At 37.0% G+C, this 22924-nt stretch overlaps 2 protein-coding genes across 4 annotated transcripts; one reads left to right on the forward strand and one right to left on the reverse strand.

Annotated features, from left to right (window-relative positions):
• Nucleotides 1-5274: 5274 nt before the first annotated feature.
• Nucleotides 5275-11495, reverse strand: trim13 (tripartite motif containing 13). 2 transcript variants are annotated; one of them, XM_034008878.3, is made up of 4 exons: nucleotides 10911-10995; nucleotides 10293-10348; nucleotides 6313-10115; nucleotides 5275-5868 (listed from the first exon to the last, which is right to left on the reverse strand). In XM_034008878.3, exons 2-3 carry the CDS (start codon nucleotides 10293-10295, stop codon nucleotides 8904-8906), a joined length of 1215 nt encoding a protein of 404 aa, XP_033864769.1. In that variant the 5' UTR covers nucleotides 10296-10348; nucleotides 10911-10995; the 3' UTR covers nucleotides 5275-5868; nucleotides 6313-8903. The 2 variants fall into 2 exon arrangements, with proteins under 2 accessions (XP_033864769.1, XP_033864768.1); XM_034008877.3 differs by lacking the exon at nucleotides 10293-10348 and having other exon boundaries at nucleotides 10911-11495.
• Nucleotides 10333-21604, forward strand: LOC117405664 (SPRY domain-containing protein 7-like). 2 transcript variants are annotated; one of them, XM_034008879.3, is made up of 6 exons: nucleotides 10333-10589; nucleotides 14300-14479; nucleotides 15552-15668; nucleotides 17533-17699; nucleotides 18869-18971; nucleotides 20490-21604. In XM_034008879.3, exons 2-6 carry the CDS (start codon nucleotides 14374-14376, stop codon nucleotides 20585-20587), a joined length of 591 nt encoding a protein of 196 aa, XP_033864770.3. In that variant the 5' UTR covers nucleotides 10333-10589; nucleotides 14300-14373; the 3' UTR covers nucleotides 20588-21604. The 2 variants fall into 2 exon arrangements, with proteins under 2 accessions (XP_033864770.3, XP_058885871.1); XM_059029888.1 differs by lacking the exon at nucleotides 10333-10589 and having other exon boundaries at nucleotides 14242-14479.
• The last annotated feature ends 1320 nt before the right edge of the window (nucleotides 21605-22924 follow it).

Below are 22924 nucleotides of genomic sequence, written 5' to 3' on the forward strand. Positions count from 1 at the left end.
TCATCTGAGCACGACTCATAAACTGGTTCATAGAGTGAATGAATAAATAAGGAACATTTTACTACACAAAGTCACTTAAAGTTGGGATTTTTTAATACTCTTCAGAAACGGCCATTTGTGGACATTCTTGCTATATCTCAAGTGCTTGAGCTACAGATGTTTACATTCTGGTGTCAAAGTCGTAGATGCAGAATGCATGTTAACTTAGTCCGGGAGCCAACATTGCATAATAAGTGTTCTAAAAATTGACTTAATAGTCCCTAAAAGTACTATAATTTTGATGTCCATTTTTGTAAGCTACAGGTCTCAGAGAAATAAATAACAAGTCTGCTCACAAAATATGGATTGCAAAAGTCCTTAAAATTGCACAAACATATAAGGATGATTGCTTTCCAAAAAAACAAGGTTAACAAAAGAACACAGTTGTACTGTACATAGTTTGCAGTTCTTCCAGGTTTAATGTGCATTTACAAATTCTTAATGTCACTTAAAACCTGTGTAATGATTCATTGACAGACTATCTGGGCTCTCTTGGGATGGTGTATATATAAATGATATATCAATGCAGGCCAGCAGCTTTGGGGTACCCCTTGTGATGACCTACTTCAGTGTTGGTTCTTAACTAGAATACTTTTGGCTTCTCTATCTGGATCAAACTAGATTAAGTTATAGATTCAGTTGTTTAGTAAAGTCATGCTGCTTCAGAAATGGTCTATGAGGGAGCAGTTGTGCATGCAACTAACAGACGTAATCCTCATTTGCATTTTTTTTTCATCAAGAATACCTGGCCTACAGGAATTACGGGTTCAGAAGAAAGAAAGGTATATTCCAACCCATCTGATTTGCAAGCAACAAAAGTTTTAAATTAAGATTTCAGAATCCGCTCTAACAGGCCTACTGTTTAGTGCTTACATTTTTACTGGCTGTGACACAGTCAGTTATCCTTTCAGGAAAGGGGAAAAAACAAATTGCAAAACTTTGCCCTTGCAAGCTTTGGTGAGATACCATATCATGCAGGTGAAAAAGTGTTTGACAATGTTATATCAGAGGCAAAGGAACTATTTGTAAGGCTCTAGGGCAGAGATAAATTTGACTCTAGACAGACTGAGAGCCCATCTTTTCAGAACAATGTCTGCCAGAACAGACCTTAGAAGCTTGTCTCCTACTGATTCATTCTTTTCATCTGCATGCATTGTGTGCTCTTCACCAAATACATGTGAGCAAAAGTGATCACATGAATGATCCAACACTTCCAGATCCACTGGATTGTGGTAGGAGAATAACCAATGGTATCCCCACTGTCACTGTAACAAAGTTCATTTTTTGGGTGTAAGAAAGGACGATGTCTTCGCAATTGCAGATGTGCAAAAAACAGTGTCCCATGTGTTTCGTGCATGTGCGCTGCAGAACCTGGAAAACGTGCCAGAATAACAGACCTGGAGGAAGATCAAGAGTTAATGGTAGATGATCTGTAGAGCAGTTAATTGTAAGGACATTGCCTTTTCTTTTACTTTTTACTTTCAATTTTAAAAGTACACAAACAAGTTATGTCCTTATGTTCAATGAAACTTAAGTTAGTACATTTAGATTTATTGTTAACCAAAAAAAAAAAAAAAAAACCAAACCCCTGTCTAAGTTGGAAATGCTGGTCCTCAGCGTGGTGCAAGGGTGAACACCCATGATGGTGGCCAACTGCTGTGTTATGCATTTTTTACACAATTGCAGATAAGTCAGTGATGGTCTTTCTAGGTACAGCAATGACCGTTAAACCAATTTAAGTAATTTTAACCAGTTGGAGCATATACTTTTGAGTTTTATCTTAATATTGGTCAGAATTAATATACACAATTTTTTGCTAGATAGGCTAAACTTTGCTGCTTGATATAATACATTTTGCAAGAGCAGATCCTGAGCAGACCATCAATTTTACATATCAATACCTATATTTTGTGAAACAAAGCTTGAAATTTGGTACTTTTCAAACCCATTTATCCCAGATTTGATATATAGATTTGACCTATGTGGCTCCCAGACTAACTGGAGGTCTGATGCAAGCAGCAGTAACTAAGTGGTGAGACTTGCAAGACCGGTTTAGTCAAATATAGCACAGATGGGGTGTTCTAGGACACAAGTAGTATTCTAGTTACCTATTAGGGGTATGTGGGAAGTATTCTCCATCCTGCTGGGGATGCTCATCCTGATAACTGGCATAGTATACAGTACTGAAGAGATAAATTTGTTACACTTTGTTTTACAAATAGAGAACCCAATTTTGTGGGGAAACTGGTTGTTTAAGAATTGATCGAATGTATGTTTTTATATATATATATATATATATATAAAAACACACACAGGTAGTGGACAGAAAAATGGAAACACATGTGTAAATGAGGGACACAGAGTATATTGAAAGCAAGGGCTTCCACACAGGTGTGGCTCGTGTTAATTAAGCAAATAACATCCCAGCATGCTTAGGGTCATGTATGAAAATGCTGGACAGGACTGGTTGCCTATAATTATGGCTGCAAGAGGAGACCTCAGTGACTTTGAAAGAAGGGTGATTGTTGGGGTGAGTTTGGCTGGAGCTTCAGTAACCAAGACAGCTCAACATGCTGATGTTTCACGAGCAACGGTGTCTAAGGTGATGTCGGCATGGAACTCCGAGGGAAAGACATCAGCAAAGGGCAACAGTGGGCGGAAGCGAATACTCCAGGAACGTGATACCCGTGCATTAATTCGAAATGCAAGGCAAAACATACGAGCAAGTGCAGATCAATTAACTGCAAATTTCAACCTGGGGCGCGAGCAGCCAGTTTCATCAAAAATGGTCCGCTGAGAACTCCACAGTGGGATACCATAATGGCTCAACGCCCTATTAAACATTGGTGTTTCCATTTTTTTGTCCACTACCTGTATTTATGTGTGTACTTAATATTTAAGATGGATATTTTCAGCACTGTTTTTGTTACACCAATATTAGTAATGATATTTTGTATCCAAAAACCCAGAAAAGGGTAAATTAATTACAAGTGAATGCAGCTTTACAGAAGTTTACCTGGTACTGCAACGAATATAAAACAAAATCCAGCCAGTAGAAAGTGGAGTTGTATAGTGTAATAAATGTCAAACCCTGTTTTACTTTTAATTTTAAAAATACCTCTCTTATTGGCTATAAACAAACTAAAACTGATTGTGTGTCATTGAGAAATTGAGTAGCCAGTGAAATTCAACCATGGGTGTACCCTTATAGTACATTTTTATATCTACATAAGCACATGATCAGACAAGTATATTACTAATATTGAGAATATATGCCTATGTTACTTCTAAGATGTAAATCTACAGTATTGATACAAAACCATTTATTCATGTCTTAATGGCAGCCTTTTCAAGAGTAATTTGTCATTAAGATTTTTGCCAAATTAACCCTTTTTTCCTTCAAAATCCAATTGTAAAGGATGGGTGCTGTAAGGTGAAAATTGTCCCCCTAAAATGTTTCGAATTGAAAGGACAAGGTCTGTCAGTAAGTGGGACAATAATGTAATATTTACTATGCCAGTTTTGCCTTTATTAGAACTACCATAGGGTATATTTAGTGTTATATTTTCCATGTGCATCAAATCCTTTGTAGGCCCACATGTGCAATGTTGCTCATTATAAAGTAATGTACTACTTTGCACCTATCTTTTAAACATATTCTTCATGTGTTTTTCATTGAGATATTAAAAGATGACAGATGTTGCTTACAATAAAAAAAAATTGATGCAAAGTACTACTCATGCTTATCTGATCCCAAATAATCCAAACTCTTCTATTCTAACTATATTATCATAATGAAATGCATGCTGATGGTAGTTGTAAAAAGCAAATTTAAGTCTCATACTTCTGTGATAAATATCAAAACCTTGAAACACTACGAGCATTTTTTTTAATATGGTACAGGTTCTAATCAGTGTTTCGAAAGAGAATATAATCTACTGTGATAATGTTTGGCTATTTAAAAAAAAAAAAAAAAAAAAAAAAAAACTTGATCATCCAAATCACACAGTCTTTTGTTTCTTAAAATTTTAAAAATATGATCTACAAAAGGATGATTTTATCTACAAAAAATAAGCAATATAGTAATCATTGCTCATGATATATTTTATTATGGCCAAAACAGTGCTGTGAATGTCCCAAATTTAAATGGTAATGTAGTTTGTATTTATGCTGCATGTTGATGTGCATATTTGTTTTGTTTTCCACCACGTCCCTTTTATTTATATATGCTGGATGTCTGGTACACAGGTGGGTACATACTATACCTTTACAGAGGAATGTACATATTACATTGTAATGTAAATGGGGTATATGTGCTATTGTGTTGGCTGGTGTTGCCTATCTTTATTTTTGGAAATAACATAATACTAAATCCAGCCATCTAACTGGATAACTATACTGCCAAGTTCATGTATATAACATCACTTCTGGCTCAGGTTTACTAATATTGGCCACCTCTAAATAAACAAGACGCTGCTATTTGATTATTCCATATACGTACAGATTTCTCACATGCCTATTCACAGTGCAACTCTGTATGTTCTATGGCGTTTATATGCAGTTTATCCAAAAGTTAAGGGACGGAGTTCAGGAATTGTACTATTATCCAGTGTTTTAAAATCTTTTGCGCCAAAGATACGGAACATCAAGGCCCAGTACCATGCTTAAAGAAACTTAGAAGCACCAGGTTATTTGAACTCTAGTATGTGATTGTTCGGTTAAAGTACAGAATGGTGATCTGATTAGTTTGGTTATAAAATATACAGACATTTTATTTACATTGTTTTTAAATAAAGTGGACTTAAAAAAAAAATGCATGAAGTCAATAAAGTTGAACTAACCTTTCCTTTTCAGCGTTTTGTCTGGATTCAAATGATGGTTCTGTGATGGCCTCCCCTAGTGGGTGGTGAATGTATGACTGGTTTATCAACTAAAGTGTTTTCCCTTCAGGAACATAAAAGCACTAGTAAAGTTGCCAAACAGACTCTGTGGTTCACACACTACTTTTGACAAGTTGACATTTTATTTTTGCAGCTATTTTTATTCATACATCATTAAGTGTTTCAGACATAAAAAAAAAAACACATATATTTTTAAAGGGTCAGCCTTATAAATGTGCAGTGTATGGATAAATACAAAGAACAAACTTAAACACAGCAATTAGAGCTAACTGATAGAGTGCAAGTTAAAGGTTAAAAGGCCACTTAACTGCAATAGATGTGTTTATTTCTAGAGTAAACTGTCTTTTTTTTTTTTTTTTTTTTTTTTTTTTTTTTTTTAAGTAACTTGATCAAAACATAAATTGTGCCTGACATTACTTAGGACAGCATACTGTTTTCTCAGTGGTCTTTTGAAGGATGTCTTAATTGTTTTCTGTGTTTTCCTGTACATTTATAATTATAAATCACGATACTGAATGTTCAGATGGTGACCATAAATAAAACACAACATTACATAGACAAAATAATGGACCCTTATTTATGTACAATTACAGAAACTGCATTTTAGCTATATTTTTTAGGGTACCAATGTGTCGCCACCTTCAGGGTAGAATTACCACAAATAAAGTGCTTTTTGAAGCTGATTGTGTTGTCTTCATTTTCTTAGAGTTTTGTTTGATGATTAGCATGTCCTGTTCTGAGCCCATCGTTAATGGTCAGGGTCTGTGGCCTTTTGATTCTTTCAAATGTGTAAGACTCCACCTTTTCTTCTGAAGAAACCGTTCGTGTGCCTATGAGGCGGAATCCTTCTTTTAGTAGTATATCTACTAGTGAGCCCAGTACAGTGGTGCCATTAATGAGTTTCCTGTCTGGTTGAATCGTCACATACCTGAAACACAATAGGTAGCGTTAGTATACTACATTTAAATTACAATAAGCTTCGACTATAGAAAATAAACTTAGAGGATGTTCTCTTGTCTATGTGCACAAGACCAGCATCCAGTGCACTGTTATAATTTTTTTTTTTAAATCGGGTAATTAGATCAAAGTGCTTCGTGATTGTGGATTGCTCAGATGCAAACATTCTAATTCTCTGACAGTATATTTTCACACACCTGTGTAGCGCAATAACTACATTTATTGAGTCTTGTGGATGTAAGAATATCCTGTATATACAACATTATATTTTAAATCTACGTGATAACCACTGATGAGGGTTAGTGTATTGCAGTCGCTGTTATACTATTGCACATGTTTGCATCATATTTAACAAATTATTGTTATCGAGGTTTTTTTTTTTTTTTTTGGTTACTGTAGCCTATTACATAATTACCGTGAGTAGTTTGTGCCACATTGGAACATAAGGTCGTGGTGTGAACATCTCTGCAGTGGCACGGGAGCCATTGGTTTTTGAGGTTGGTATGCATAATTCCAGTTCGTCAATGCCTGTTCTGCAAACACACATATCCTCGCAGCTAGCATCTCGATGATGCTGCTGTGTGAACAGAAGATTCTGAAGAACGTGTGAGTCTCTTGAAGAGAAAATCAAACCTCCAGGATCTCCAGCCTTTGTCGAATACTGTCTGCTTAGGTCATCTACCAGTAAACGTATTTCATAGAACTCAGCTTCACGTGTCAAACCTTCGTAATCAAAGAAATCGGGAGGCGGGGAGACCAGGGGAGTCCTTAGGTAGTCCAGGATATACTTAAATAAACTCCCATCTCTGTCCACGAAAAACTGACCATTCACTACTCTGAATTCTGGGTCACTTCCATCCAACAAGGAGGCTGTGTGGTCCAGTGGTTAAAGAAAAGTGCTTGTAACCAGGAGGTCCCCGGTTCAAATCCCAGCTCATCCACTGACTCATTGTGTGACCCTGAGCGAGTCACTTAACCTCCTTGTGCTCCGTCTTTCGGGTGAGACGTAGTTGTAAGTGACTCTGCAGCTGAGGCATAGTTCACACACCCTAGTCTCTGTAAGTCGCCTTGGCTAAAGGCGTCTGCTAAATAAACAAATAATAATAATAATAATAATAATAACATGCGTGCTGGTTTAAAATCGGAAAATCTTCTCAGTGTTGACACTAAGGTTGTAAATTTCTGCCCCCCAAAATTTAATGTGACAACTTCTTTATTGCCGATAGTCATTTTTATTGAAGTGACCTTCGAAGACCTCAGACCCCCAAATCCTGCTCTAGTGTTAAAGTGTACATAAACAGCCGACGAAATCGTAGTGTACAATCGACTTCGGTTTGCTTCGTATTTCCTGGCAACGAAATGCAAACAAGCAGTCTAGTTACGTTGCTATGAAGCCTCTGATAGCAACTTGAAAGGTTTTCCAAACATGTTAGTGTTGATTCGCTCAGATTGGTTTAGGGTGAATTTAGATTAACCTATTTGATCTGTAATTAAATGCATGACATAATGTAAAAAAATAGCGTTAACAACTCGACTGACCTGTAACCTGTTTTTTGAATGACTAGATACTGCCGATAAATCTACCTCATAGGTCCTAAATTCTTAAGTAAAAATACGCATATAAGTATAATAGGGTCTCGCACACAAAGTTAGTGTAAATAATGTATTTGTTACAGTAACAATATATGAATTGTAAGAATATATTTGTTATGGTTTTGGTATTTAATAGACCAAATAATGATAGTATTAATTTTATTTCTGTGTATTTTACGGTTTTGATTGTACAGTGCAAATTAATACGCATCCATGCAAGGACATTCAACCATTACTTTTTTATGTAATATAAGTGTATCTCCTTATGCATTGCAGATGTTCGTTTTTATTGGACTTTTTTTAAAATTTCTAGTAACTACTAAACTGCAGTTTACAAATGACACATTTTGCTATTTAAAAAATACATTTGCGCTTTGTTTACTTACACAACGTGTTGTTGAATTCTAGATTACAATGATTATTCTTCTGAAACTAACCGATGAAGCATTTTTTGCAAATGACCAATGCATAAAACCACAAATTGGACATGCAGTCTTTGTAAATTATAGCATGTAGGCCCCTATATATTTAGGCAACATTGTGAATACGGTATATATAAAATACGTACATTTTACAGCCTTTACTGAAGAATATGTGTCTTTGTGTTGCTAGATTTAATGATTCTAAAGAAAAAACACTTTCAATATGGTAGTTTGCTAAATGTTAAAATATCCACACGTTTCACCAATAAAAGAAACCAATAAACACTGCTAGGGGTTTGCGATAATAGAAAGAACGCTATATTTGAGCAATGTAAATAAACAGAACTAACAACTGGACATTATTTCATGTATGTATTTAATACCAACAATAGAATATAATATTCTCTTTAAACCAATCCCCGATGAATACATTACAAATGTGAGAATCAGTTTTGCATTTATTTCTAGCACGTATTCAAATGCCATTGATCCAGACTCAATGTGCTGAATGGAAAGTGAGGAGAGCGAGAACACTGGCAATACAACAAGTTGTCTATACTGATTCTCTATAATTTAGCTTGGGTGAAAACAAAAACAAGCTGATAAATGTATAAGGGCCTAGACTATCAATATTAAATCAAGGTAAATAAACACCTAGTGCTTAGACATGATGCAAACCTGAATGAAATGAATTAAAACACGTTTTTCACCCTATAATTATACAGGTTTCTGAAAAAGATACATTATTTGAATTTGATTTGGATATACATGTGTTAACATCACAGCATGTAAAAAAAAACATGCATCTTTATCAAATACTGTTGCAGAAGGAGCTTAATACATTTCTATGTCACGTTAAACAAACACAACATACATTTATCTATGACAACAAATCGTATTTGATATTTTATTAAAAGGAATTCTTGTCATTTTAATAATGTATAAACTGTAACCGTATAGTGTGTGTGTGTATAGAAAAGTACATTGGTATCTATAATAACTTGTAACTGCAAACAAATTCTGCAGTATAATTCAGCAGAAGTAGTGTATGTTTCTGACAGATGTCATAGAGAAACAAACAAACGCTTACAACCTCGCCCCAGCATGCCACAGCATAGTCTGAGGATTGCATTGAAGCAGGTAAACATGAACTGCCAACCGCTGACATTTGGTTTAACAGAAATGAGAGACTCAGTGAATCCTGAATATACAATGCTAATGTTAAGAGGCACAGGGAAACTGTAACCCCCACGAGAACCCGTGAGTACTTGGGTTTTGTAAAGGGAGATGTGCAGTTTTCGTGGGGGGTGAGAATCTTATCGACATCCTTTAGTTTTACAGAGTCCCACTTCTTTGTATCAAAGTTTTGAATTATAGGACTGACATCCATACATGGGCGAGAAGGCAGGGAAATCTCTCGAATGATTCTCAATTTCTCCCGAAATTCTTGCATCTGCTGCAGAAACATGAGCGGATCAGACACGTCCTTGAAAGACTCTGCGATTCTCAGCGCCCTTTTCTGCTCTTCAAGGACCATGCTCAGTTTCTTTATTTCGGGATCGTACGTCTGCAGTACCACTAGCTTCAGGGTTTCAAAATCGGACAGTATTTCGTTCTTCTTTTGCTCCAGCGTGTGGATTAATTTATCGAAATATTCTGTTACATTTTCCCCATCCTTGGATACCAGTTGCAGTGCCTTTCTCTTGCTGTCCTCCAATGTATTCAAGCAAGACACCACATCCGCGTTGCGCCACTTTTCAAATCCCAGAAAAAGTTCCTCGAAAGCCGCCTTCTCTTGCTGGTATGCGTGTTCCATCGCACAAAACGTATGTCCCTTGTGATCCCCCATTGTAGCGCAAAACCCACAAATTAGTTTGAGATCGGAGGAACAGAATATATTCAGTGGCTGTCCGCTGTGTGTTCTACAAATTGACATTTTTGGTGTGAGTTTGATTTTGTTGTACTTTTCCACAATGCCCCTCAACGAGTAATTGATTTGTAAGCTGTTTATTCCTGTAGTCGTTGTTTCTTTACGACAGGTGGGGCATTTAAACGGTGGTCTCCAGCTCCTGTTGCTGTTTCCTTCAAGAATACCTTCCAGACATTTCTTGCAAAAACTGTGAGAACAAGGTAGAACCCGTGGGTCCTCAAATAAACAGCAGCAAACAGGACAAGTAAGGTCTTCTTCTAGGAGTTCCATATTCTGTAAAAAAGAAAGAAAAAGAACATGCTTTTAAAACGGTATATAAAAACGGAATACGTTTTTAAAAAGAGAAATTAAATGGACTATACCAACATCTACATTTTAATTTCAATAGTTTATACCGCCTGTCTAAATAAGTGCGTCACAAAATAGTTTTAGCTTGCACATCCCCTGTACCATTGCTGTTCCCACTTCCTGCCTCTTGGAGTGCTCTTCGTCATTGTGTGATGAATCTGTGAAAATCGATTTAAAAATAAATATTTGTCACTCTTGTCCATACCACTGATATTACAATATCACAATCGGTCGTTTCTTAAACCAGCTACCATTTCGGGTTAAAAAAAATAAATAAAAAATCCAGAATGAAATAAAATATAGTATTTCTTGCACTGTGAGCTAAACCTGTCTCGCAAAGTGGGCAAACGGAGAAAACAGACAAGCAATCCTGCGTCTCCGTCAACTCCACATCACAGGGTAGGCCTAATATTTTTTTTCCTTACAATATTCATGTAGCCTATACGTGAATTCAGCCGCTACGTTTAAATCTTTATTTAGGCCTACTCGTGTGAATACACTTTTGCTTCTCAATTTTTCGGGTCTGATGGAACGCTGATGTACCACATAATGACGTGATCCACCAGATAAGAGGCTTTTTGTAGCATGTTTAAAATCATCTCCCAAAGTGGCCTGCCATACTTAATCATATTGTATAAAAATACAGAAGAAGTCGCAATGTTTTTAGAAACGATTATGACTGCTGTGTGCGCGTAAAAAGCAACATTATATATTACTCACCAGCTGCTTGTAACGCACAATGGAGCGCAATGATGGCGCTTGTTGCTGTGCAGATTTCTCCCTCTCTGGGCGAATGAACATTTAACCATGTACCTTCTGTTGACCAATAAAATGTGACGCACCAAAGCCTGTATTCCTACATTTTGATAAAAAAGTGGTACCTCAGCTAGTAGACATTTTGTAGGAACATAAAGGCATTTGTTAAGATATAAACATATATGAGCATAATATATACGATACAAAATATAGGGTTCTGTCAGTGATACAAGTTGATATACACCCGAGAGGTCATCGGGCAATCCGGCGGCTCAGACCTTCATTGCGGGGTGAATAGCTTGTATTTTACAGTGCCCAGTACTGTATTTTGTTATAATAGCATTATTTATTTATTTCTTAGCAGACTTACAATTGTTACAATATATCACATTATTTTTACATACAATTACCCATTTATACAGTTGGGTTTTTGCTGGAGCAATCTAGGTAAAGTACCTTGCTCAAGGGTACAGCAGCAGTGTCCCCCCACCTGGGATTGAACCCACGACCCTCCGGTCAAGAGTCCAGAGCCCTAACCACTACTCCACACTGCTGCCCTATCACATTATAATGTTTTTCAAATATGGATGTGATGTAATTTCCCATCTGATGCAAACGGAAATAAATTTCATATGGCTGTATATACCCTTTTCCAACATGCTAGCAAACCAAGGGCAGCAGTGTGGAGTAAGGGTCAGAAATGCAAAAATGAAAGTGATAGAAAATAATGTTAATTTTTTTTACGGTATTTTATATTACCCCTACACCAGTGTCCATGAATATTTCAGTTTTGTTTAGCTGCTCAAAGGTTGCAGTAAATTTCAAAATTATCATCCACCTGTACGCATGCAGAATTTCTATTGCGCGTATTACCACTCTGATGTTGCTAAGGTGAGTGAAGTAGGCGTGTGTGGCAAGTCTGCCTATGGACAGCTCTGCTCAGATTGTCCTGAACTGTGCTAATCATACAATTGAATGGTAATCAGGGAAGCACAGTCTTTCTGCGTTTTTCTGAAGTATAAATGCGCCGGTAAACCTAAATAATGACCACAACACCCATACTTTGACGTTTTTTTAGGCTATTAGGCGCGTCTGCATTTTAGTTACAGCGTAGCGGCAGGTGGAATTTGTCTTCGGTGTTTGCTAGTACTGTACATCCAGATTATCCTGTCCATCATTCCTCGAGTCAAAAATTGATACATGTCTGACTTGCAAAAGCCACTGGAAGTTATGGTCCCTTTGGATCATTTTTATGTTGGTTTTGTTAATCAGATTATTCTACCTTTTATTGAGCGAACGTTGTAAAAGAGTACTTGAGCTGAAACCCCAAGAAACAAGGGGTACAATTTTAAAAAGGTTGAAAACCACAGATCTAGCATATAATTTATATATAAACCATATCTGAACAGATATGTTTCTATGTGAGACTATATATAATAAAACAAATATCAGATTATTATTAATTGGAAGATTTTAAACATTATTTAAAAATGTTTTTATTATTAATTGTTTCTTAGCAGACGCCCTTATCCATTTTTGAAGAGATTTCAGAATAAACCAGAAATGAATACAACACAGTGCAAATTGGGAGATAACGTATACATACAATGTGGTATAAGAAAGTGAGGTAAATAGAAAGCCTATGCGGTAATACTACATATACCATAGTCTAACACTAGTACAGTATATACAGTATTGTGAATTTACCTAATTATGTGCATTTGGCTTTTTAACATCACACGGTTTTAATAATTTAGGATAGAACGCTTAAGATGGGTTATATAAAAATGAAGGTCCCATTTTCTGGGTTCATGGAAAAAAAACTGTTTAATAACGCGTTTATATGAAGCAGTGGTTTTTGTATATTGGCATTACTAAGTTGCATTTTTCACACTTTAAATAACTCACAACACATTTACAAATAAATTACGAAGTGAAAAACAACAAAGAAATACACAAATAAAAAAGTAAAACAATTACTACATTGTATAAACACCCATGTGGGGTATAAATAGCAAAGTAAAACTCATTTGTGGAGTGAAGGTGTAGGCTGATCAGATGAGTTAGTTCTCAAGTCATAGGTACAAATTAGCAAATTACCTTGTCTAAAAAAATACTAGGAATAGCCAGTCAAAGTGGAGTGGTTTCAAGAGTGTAGTACAACACTATCACGTGTCCTTGTTTACAAAGCCAACTATATACAGGGGTGATTAGAATACATTTACCACATCAATGATATGGTGTGTTCTAATCACCCTGTACATTGATATCTGATACTGCCCTATTTTCGTCAAACCGACATTAACTTAAATGCAGAGCCATATGTTAATACACGACATGGCATTTATAGGCTTATCATAGGACAAAATATTACAAACTACAGGGAATAATTGTATTATTCTAGACAAGGCGACTTACAGAGACTAGGGTGTGTGAACTATGCATCAGCTGCAGAGTCACTTACAATTACGTCTCACCCGAAAGACGGAGCACAAGGAGGTTAAGTGACTTGCTCAGGGTCACACAATGAGTCAGTGGCTGAGGTGGGATTTGAACCGGGGACCTCCTGGTTATAAGCCCTTTTCTTTAACCACTGGACCACACTACACATAACTAAATTCAATGAGAAACATTTCGGTGATCTGTTCAACAACTATTTCTTAAATGAAAGGACTACGTTACGTCATTAAATGATGTCTGTTAATAACAGTAAACCTACTATACTACGCTGTTGTGTGGGGGGAGGGTGACTGGTCCATTTCCCCATCTCTCTGGCTGCAAGGGCCAGCTTTATCACCCAGATGCCAAAAAAACACCTAAATATCAAAGCCATGGGCTCTGACAACAACACACACACGATCTATGTTTTTTTAAATAAAATGAATAAAAGTAATAAATAGATGAATTGGTTATTTTAATACAAACACTACCTAATCAACTTGCAGTATGATATAGTATATCTAGCAGGCTAGCAGCTATTATGCTGTCTAATCATTAAACAATCCGTATGTAGAATAAACAAGACATTTGGTTGCACAACCGATTCTACATCAATATGCATGCGCAAAAGTACTTTGTCTACGCTACTGTTTGTTTTGATACTTCAGCAGTAAGACCAGGAACTAAATGGTTTCCTTCTTTTAACGAGCACATAATATTTCCTTTTTTATCCTCTGCCCCGCAGGTTACACAACTCCACGTTTGACGTAAGGCAGTCTACCCTGGGTTTAAAAAAAAAAAAAATGACAAATGAAATGTTTGTTTTTAAAACTGTGTTAAATGCTCAACAGAGGGCGCTGTTAATCTGTACATGCTCTCTGAGTCTCAGCGATCCTGTTCCTCTTTCTCCCCAGTCCTCGCGATCTCTTTGAGAAAGTCTGATTATTATTTCCGGACAGACTGGAAATTCTGGGCAGGCAGAGCGATCATGTCCTCGGTACTCGGCTGTTGTTTGAGATGGTGCGGAGACGGAGGATCAGGGCATGTTCCTCTGAAAGAAATGCCCACAGTCCAGCTAGACACACACCACATGGGTAAGGGGGGGCATGTATATATTTATATATATATATTTTTACATTACAGCAATTCTCTAATGTCTTAGAGCCATAAACAACAGAGAGACGGAGGGAAATGACAGGAGCTCTGATCAGTACACTGTACGGTACTGATACTGTCCAGGAAGGTGTGTGGCTGAATGTAATCTGTCGTGTTTGAAAAAGAATGAATGAATGAATGAATGAATGAATGAATGAATGAATAAATAAGATTGAAATAACTTTCCAGCAAGAAGCACTGGTACGTGTTTGTTGATATTGCCATATGATGATTCGACTTTTTTGTTTTACTATGAATGTACTGCTGTACTTTGTGGGTAGTTCAACACTGCTATTAATTATGTTCTAAACGAATGTAGTCATACACCCAAAGGTCCTTCTCAGTAGATCGGTACATATCTATCTATCTATCTATCTATCTATCTATCTAAATAAATCAACAACAACATTTTTTAGTACCGAACCATTTTCATTCATTACTACACGTAGAGATTTACGGTATCTGGGGATCAACATATTATTGCCACAAAGCAGAATGCCAAAATACTTTCATGCACACTGAAGGGCCTACACATTTACAAAAAAAAAAAAAAATGGTAGGACACCGTAATCAGTTTGTACTGAGTCTTTAAAATGGACCAAAATTGCAAATATTTCAAATGGTGACCTTTACAGTAACGCCCACCACAGAGATAAATTGCAGTTGCATGGATAGGATACACTCGAAGATTAATACAGAAGTTGCATAACGTAGATGCCTTTTTCTGAATGTAGAAAATGCAGCAGTTTACCCAAATCCATTTTGACCAGTCTTGCAGTGGATTCAGGGATGGCAATAAGACTCCACTTATTGCCATCCTTGTTTTATGAGTCCAATAAGACACACATGAGCGTGTTACCTATAAACTGGGGCAAATCAAGCACATACAAGAAAATGATTGGGCTGATGTTGGAAATGTGCTGGTCCTTCTGTGTGTGTATAATAATAATAATAATAATAATAATAATAATAACAATAGAGTTTTGTTTTTTTCCATACTCTCATTTATAGGAACAGATGTTGTTATTGTCAAAAGTGGCAGAAGAATATGTGGCACGGGTGGCTGCTTAGCAAATGCTCCTTTACATCAGAATAAGAGCTATTTTGAATTCAAAATCCAGTCCTCAGGTTAGTAATTGTGTGTGTTTTGTTTTGTTTCCATGAAACTCTGGAACAGTAAACCATTATTGACGGTCTGTTCATTTTATTAAGTAGCATGCAAAAAATGTTCATTTTAATTCAATGAAGTAACCTTCTGTTGATTTGAATATGGGATAATCAGTGCCTGGTGGTTACCAAGAGAATATTTACACAAGACCAGCATTAGTAAATAGTGCTAAATTATTTCATTTATGAAACGCTTTTGATATTAAAGTTTACATTTCCTCCGGTCTGTGCAGTTTTGGTGTTGTGAGCGCTTGTGTTTTGAACTGAACCATGGCAAATAAGTTGTGTCTAATTAAATTGTGATGCAGGACTCATCCAGGGCTGTAGTTTAACTGCACATCTATAATTACACATTTAGCAGTATAACTGCAGGGGCAGGATTTGCGCTGTTGCAGAATAACACATGAATGGCTGTCTGTTCTGTGATTAGCTGAAACGACCTTGAGTGTTGTATGAATTTCAATATTCATAGAATTTTCTCACTTTCTGGTTATAAAAAGCCAAATTCTGCTTTCAGTTCAGCTTGGATTTTGTTGCTGGGTGCTCAAAAGTCTTGGCACACTGCAATCAACCAGTCTTGTCAGGATTACTGTTTAGCCTGATCCTCCATCTGCTTACATATGTTGTATGTTGTGTCGTATGCATGGAAATGAGTCATTAAAAAATCACAAAATCTGAACTATTTAACTAGGTTTTACAACTATGTGAAATGGAAAGAGGGGCAATTATGCACACCACTAATTAGTAATTACACATCTGAGTCAGTTACTGTAGCACACCAAGAGATATTCAACCAAGACCCTATTTTGTAACCCCTTTACTGCTAAAGTTATTTAGCTTTGTTGCTATAAAAACTAGGTCAGCTATCTGCCATAGTAGCTATTTATTTGCAGTCCACATGACTTCAACGAAAGCCAGCCAACAGTCAGTTCTACAGCATCTGGAAGCAAACCATGCAGAAACATTATACCATGCAACAAAAGGGTTCAGACAATATTTTTCAGACTTCACATATGATGTGGAACTGAATGAGCTGCACGTGATGTATAACACTGGGATGAACATAAATCCTGGTTTTCTGTAAACATGGGACTTTGCAGTGCATGCGTGGACTCCGCTATTGTAAGCAGAACCAAGTGAATCGTTGTTCATGCACAAGAATCTGACCTGAGAGGCAACGTTCTGATTTAAGAGTTGTAATGGTGACAGCAGCAGCAGCAAGAGTTGCATCACCCCTCACACTTGTAGAATAGTAAAGAGTAAATCGCTTCAAATCAAATTCTGTTTCTTCTTTTTTATCACTCCCCTTACATTTATGATGTCTGCAATCGTTGTTTTTATTGTGTTATGGTGCTTTCGCCCGAGTTTAGGAGCTAGTTGCTTGCCATAGATGTAACATAAGGTTAGATTAACTTAAGTGCCTAAGAGCCATCGACATACTGTATAGTGATCTGCCACTTTTGATCAAGCAGCGCTCTAGGTGGTACCGACACTTACTAATATACATGTTGGCTGATCTGGCCTACATTAGATATGTCTGGCAGGCAGCTGGAATCCAAGAGCAGCTCCTGAACTGCTAGTCAAAGCGCACATTATTTAAGATTTTAAGAAAAGAAACGCATTTCTGTGTAAACTACTTGGAATGATTGCAAACATCATGAACAGTAAAGGGGCAGTGCAAAAATAACTTTAACTTGAAGCTACTTACTCTTAAATCTGCATTCAATAAATATTAACCACAGAAATGTCCTGAATTGGCACTAACGTGGCATCTCAGAAATGATGCCCAGTTTATGAAATGATTTCAGTAAATTGCTTTCCTCAGGCGTGTGGGGGATTGGAGTCGCTACGCAGAAGGTTAACCTGAACCAGATCCCTTTTGGACGGGATGTTCACAGCTTAGTCCTGAGACACGATGGATCTGTCTGTCACAACAACGAGGAGAAAAACAGGCTCCCTGCAAACAGCATCCCTCAGGAAGGAGATATAGTGGTGAGTCACTCTGCTGCGCAGTGCCACTCACAAGATCAGAGGCTGGCACTTTGGATTTTCTTCATGTGCAAGCATTTCTAAATGTTGGTTATTTTTAAAGATGATGTTCCATGTCTTGTAGAACAATCTCTACTTTTAATTACATTTGCTGAATGTCACCTCCAAACAAGAACTTTCTAGTCTTGATTCTATGAATAAAAACTGCACCAATATGTGACCAGTCCAATTTGGCAAAATCAATACTTCATTTGTTGATGAAAAAAGTATATTTGGCTGGAATATACAGACTCTATCCTCTTAATCTTCCATAACTATTAAACATTAGGGCTGAATTACTTTAAGAAATAATAAAATAAACTAAAATTAAATGACAAACATTTCTACTAGAAGTCTTCATCAATAAATTAATTTAATTTTAGTTTATTTTAAAATGTCTTTATCCTTTTAATCTGTGAAGAAGGTGTAGCAGAGGCAGGTGTGCCAGTGTGAGTGGAACATTCAGATTTGATGTTCTTCCAATCTTTGGCAATTGCCAGAAAACATTTCGTGATGAATTTCTGATGTAGTTGAAAAACTAGGCTTGGACCCCCAGCAGCTATTCACAAGTACCACTCTGGGCTTCAATTTAACTGGCATCATCAAATATAAAGCATTCTATATCCTTGCCATTCTACTGACTTAAGTCTCCCTTTCAGAAACCTACCAATAAAATGAGATTGTCCATTGGCTTTATAACTGGTAAAATTATTTAGAAAGACTGCAGTATTATTCTGATTATATTTATATTGAAATCATAAGGTTATCCTATATGATTCAGATATTATTTACTATTTCTAAAGCAGTTTCATAACTGATTTGTATCTAATGAAATACACTATTTACTATTTATTATAATTTGGTAATAATTTGCATATCATCTGATGCACATCAGGAGTGACTGTTAAGCCCATCTGTGGCCTGGTTATTTTTGGTGAGAGATAGTGAACGTTATCAAATGTCAAGGAAAGAGGGTGTAATCTCATCCCAACAAATGTTCCAGCCTGTGCTGATATGTCGGCATACTAGCACAGATATTAGACCATATTTGAACACCCTATTGTGTGGTATTGCAAACTCTGTGTGGAATTGATAAACTTCATAAAGCTGAGGTTTGTTTTTTTCTCTCCTAGGGTATCACATATGACCACGTAGAACTCAATATGTTTTTGAATGGAAAGAATATGCATTGTCCAGCATCAGGAATCAGAGGAACAGTGTTCCCTGTCGTATATGGTAAGGAATCAACCTCTTTATTATTTATTTATTTATTTATTTATTTATTTATTTCAGTCTGTTGACCAAACCTTAAAATCCCCATGGACCATATTTGCACATTGAAAAAAACAATTTCCATTTAATCAAGGAGCTAAGTGGTGATGCAGGGGGTTAACTCACTAGCCCTTCATGCTTTTTATTTCTGAAGACCTGGATTTGAATTGTACCCGGATTGAACAAAAAACAAAACAAACCTGAATATTTGCTCCATGGAGAGCTGACATAACAGTGCAAATTGAACTGAAGCAATCATTAACATTTGTACTTTAATAACAAAACTCCACGCTACTCTTACAAAAGGAAGAGTAAAGACAATGAATGCATTAATTATGTTTTCAGTACCCTGACAGAAGCATTCTACAATTACCACTGGGCTACTATGATACACAATCATAAATAAATCATTAATAGAATGTTAAACACACCACAGAGTGAATATAAGTGTTTGCACTGTGGTCCTGATACGGTTGCACACTAGCATGTGTGTTACAGTGGCACTGCAATAGATTACCAGTGTGTATTGGTTCATACCATTGAGTTGTTTAAAGTATTGTTACCATTCTACCAGTGATACAGAATTGAACTGTAGTTTCCCTTGTGAAATCATAGACTCTTATTACAGAAGCACTTCAGGGAGTCCATGAAAATTCAGGAGAGATCTTCTTTAACATTACATTCTTTATGGGGCTCCCGAGTGGCGCATCCAGTAAAGGCGCTCCGCGTGGAGTGCAGGATGTGCCCTATAGTCTGGACGTCGCGAGTTCGAGTCCAGGCTATTCCCTTGCCGACCGAGGACGGGAGCTTCCAGGGGGTGGCGCTCAATTGGCCGAGCGCCGCCCGGGGGGGGGGAGGGCGAGGTCGGCCAGGGTGTCCTCGGCTCACCGCGCACCAGCGACTCCTGTAGTCTGGCTGGGTGCCTGCGGGCTTGTCTGTAAGCTGCCCGAGAGCTGTGTTGTCCTCCGACGCTGTAGCTCTTGAGTGGCTACATGGTGAGTCCGCAGTGTGAAAAAAAGCGGTCGGCTGACGGCACATGCTTCGGAGGACAGCGTGTGTTCGTCTTCGCCCTCCCAAGTCAGCGCAGGGGTGGTAGCGGTGAGCTGGGCCTAAAAATAATTGGCCATTCCAAATTGGGAGAAAATAATAAAAAATAATTGGCAACGACTAAATTTATAAAACAAAAAAACATTATATTCTTTATAGTGCTTAACAATTGTTGAACATATTTTAATTTGGCAAATATTGGTTCAATTCAAGTGTTGAGCTTTGCTGTTGTTTCACAATTACATTTGTTACTTCCACCTCTCGTAACCTTCACTTTGAGCTTTGACTTACTATACTCGCTTGCCTTTTTTTTCCAGATTTAAACACTTTTGAGATACTGACTTCATATTTAATTCACAAGGGGAGGGGCTTGATACTAAGTTATGTATAATTGCTCTTTCACTTGACTAATGTCATTTTGTGTCTGTCTTGCAGTGGATGACAGTGCAATTTTGGATTGCCAGTTCAGTGAATTTTACTACACACCTCCTCAAGGATTTGAGAAGATTTTATTTGAACAGCAAATCTTCTAAGCAACGCTACCCACACTACAGCTTGCACCCTGCACTGTTTTAAAGTGTTTTCTTCTGTTTCTACAAAGCTTTGTGTCAGTTGTATGAAGTACAGTATGTTGAGTATTTTCCTGTGACTGTCCTAATTACCAGCATTGTACCCAGCTCTAAACCATCTGGAAGAAGTTAGGCTGAAACTGCAGTTTAAATCGTTTCATCCTCTAAGCCGTGTGGTTTGTTTCATACAATATTCGGAATGGTTGTGTTTCCCTTTTAATCATGGGGTTTGGCATCATTTGTTCCCTTTTGTTAATCAACCACTGCCTAACAGAAGCTAATTTAGCAGATTTTCATTGTCATTAGTAATTATTAAGGACAAGCTTATGCAGCTTGCGAACAAAGTAACACATTCAGTATCAGTTTTGTAACCATGGTACTAACTTGGAATTCATGCCCACAACATAATTACCATCTTTATTAATGCCCAAATTGGTTTATTTATCCTCGTGATGAGATTTCATATATTTAATTTAAAATGGAAATGTTTAATAAAACACAAGATGCTACCAGTATCAGTCACAGCTGTACATAAAACACTGCTTGATCTTCTATATAGTACAGACATGGACCTCTATGCAAATGACTGATTCAATTGAAAATGTTACTGGTTATATAAATTTGAAACAAAATAATCAAATATATTATGAGAAGTATATAAATCAATATTATTTATAAAATAATGTTGTCTACTTCATCCTATTTAACACTAATACTGATAACTAAACTGAAAAAATATATATTTTACTGTTAAATTCTTTTGGATGTTTTAGGGATGCCCTGTTTCTTGTAAGTTGTCAACAATTGATAGTTTAAAGTATTACTGTGTTTTGTTTTATTTTTGAATCACATCAGCACTCGTCTACACATGGTAACTTATTAAATATGAGAACATTGTTTGGTATATATCTCAGGTGTTAATGTGTTGATTTAGCACTGATGAAATGTGAGTGTTCTGTATTAAAAGAAAAAAGAACCAAATGAATTTTGGAATTTGTGAAATTATGCACAGAGTTAAACTATTATTTGCAAATTGAATTTTCAAAATTAGGCAAACATGTTTTCGTTTACCTCCCATCATACAAGATAGGCTGACCTTACCAAAAACTGAAAACCTGTGCTGGGGGCTGGGTCATTTGTTGTCTGTTAAGCCCTGTTCCAGATAGGTAAAAAGAAGTACAAATACAGTCAATTTAAAAAAGTAACTTCAGCATTCAGGAGGTTTTCATGCAGTTCTCTTGAATTTACCCTGGGGGGACTGAAAGTGAGCCAAGATTAATCTGCAAACATAATCTAAAACCAAGACAGGAACAAGCTTTTTACAGTCCCTGCAAACGGGTGTTATGGCTATATGGACTACGATAATAGAGTAGTCGCCAGTTAACCCTAGATACCTGGGGTTCTGCCAGCCTTTTACAACTTAAATTGAGTGCATAAATATATACACACAGTGCCTTGCAAAAGTATTCAGACCACTGACGAATTCTCTCATATTACTGAATTACAAATGGTACATTGAAATTTCGTTCTGTTTGATATTTTATTTTAAAACACGGAAACTCAAAATCAATTATTGTAAGGTGACATTGGTTTTATGTTGGGAAATATTTTTAAGAAAAATAAAAAACTGAAATATCTTGCTTGCATAAGTATTCAACCCCCACACATTAATATTTGGTAGAGCCACCTTTTGCTGCAGTAACAGCTTTAAGTCTTTTGGGGTAAGTATGTACCAGCTTTGCACACAGTGTCGGAGTGATTTTGGCCCATTCTTCTTGGCAGATTTGCTCCAGGTTGTTCAGGTTGGTTGGACGACGCTTGTGGACCGCAATTTTCAAATAGTGCCACAGTTTCTCAATGGGATTGAGATCAGGACTTTGACTGGGCCACTGTAGGACATTCACCTTTTTGTTCTTGAGCCACTCCAATGTTGCTTTGGCCTTGTGCTTGGGATCATTGTCCTGCTGAAAGGTGAATTTCCTCCCAAGCTTCAGTTTTTTAGCGGACTGAAGCAGGTTCTCTTGCAGTATTTCCCTGTATTTTGCTCTATCCATTCTTCCTTCAATTTTAACAAGATGCCCAGTCCCTGCCGATGAGAAGCATCCCCACAGCATGATGCTGCCGCCACCATACTTCACTGTAGGGATGGTGTGTCTTGAGGCATGGGCAATGTTAGCTTTGCGCCACACACAGCGCTTTGGGTTTTGGCCTAAAAGCTCTATCTTGGTCTCATCTGACCACAAAACCTTTTCCCACATCACAGCTGGGTCACTCATGCTTTCTGGTAAACTCCAGATGTGC

The sequence above is a fragment of the Acipenser ruthenus genome, chromosome 9 (assembly GCF_902713425.1).
Source record: "Acipenser ruthenus chromosome 9, fAciRut3.2 maternal haplotype, whole genome shotgun sequence".
NCBI lineage: Eukaryota > Metazoa > Chordata > Actinopteri > Acipenseriformes > Acipenseridae > Acipenser > Acipenser ruthenus.

What these genes read in the sequence shown, in the direction of transcription:
- LOC117405664 (XM_059029888.1), top strand. Translation starts at nt 14,257, where the DNA reads ATGCTCTCTGAGTCTCAGCGATCCTGTTCCTCTTTCTCCCCAGTCCTC. An exon ending in ATTCAAAATCCAGTCCTCAG is followed by an intron (nt 15,669 to 17,532) that starts GTTAGTAATTGT and finishes TGCTTTCCTCAG; the next exon opens with GCGTGTGGGGGATTGGAGTC. An exon ending in CTCAGGAAGGAGATATAGTG is followed by an intron (nt 17,700 to 18,868) that starts GTGAGTCACTCT and finishes TTTCTCTCCTAG; the next exon opens with GGTATCACATATGACCACGT.
- trim13 (XM_034008877.3), bottom strand. Translation starts at nt 10,991, where the DNA reads ATGTTCATTCGCCCAGAGAGGGAGAAATCTGCACAGCAACAAGCGCCA. An exon ending in TTGTGCGTTACAAGCAGCTG is followed by an intron (nt 10,116 to 10,910) that starts GTGAGTAATATA and finishes TCTTTTTTACAG; the next exon opens with AATATGGAACTCCTAGAAGA.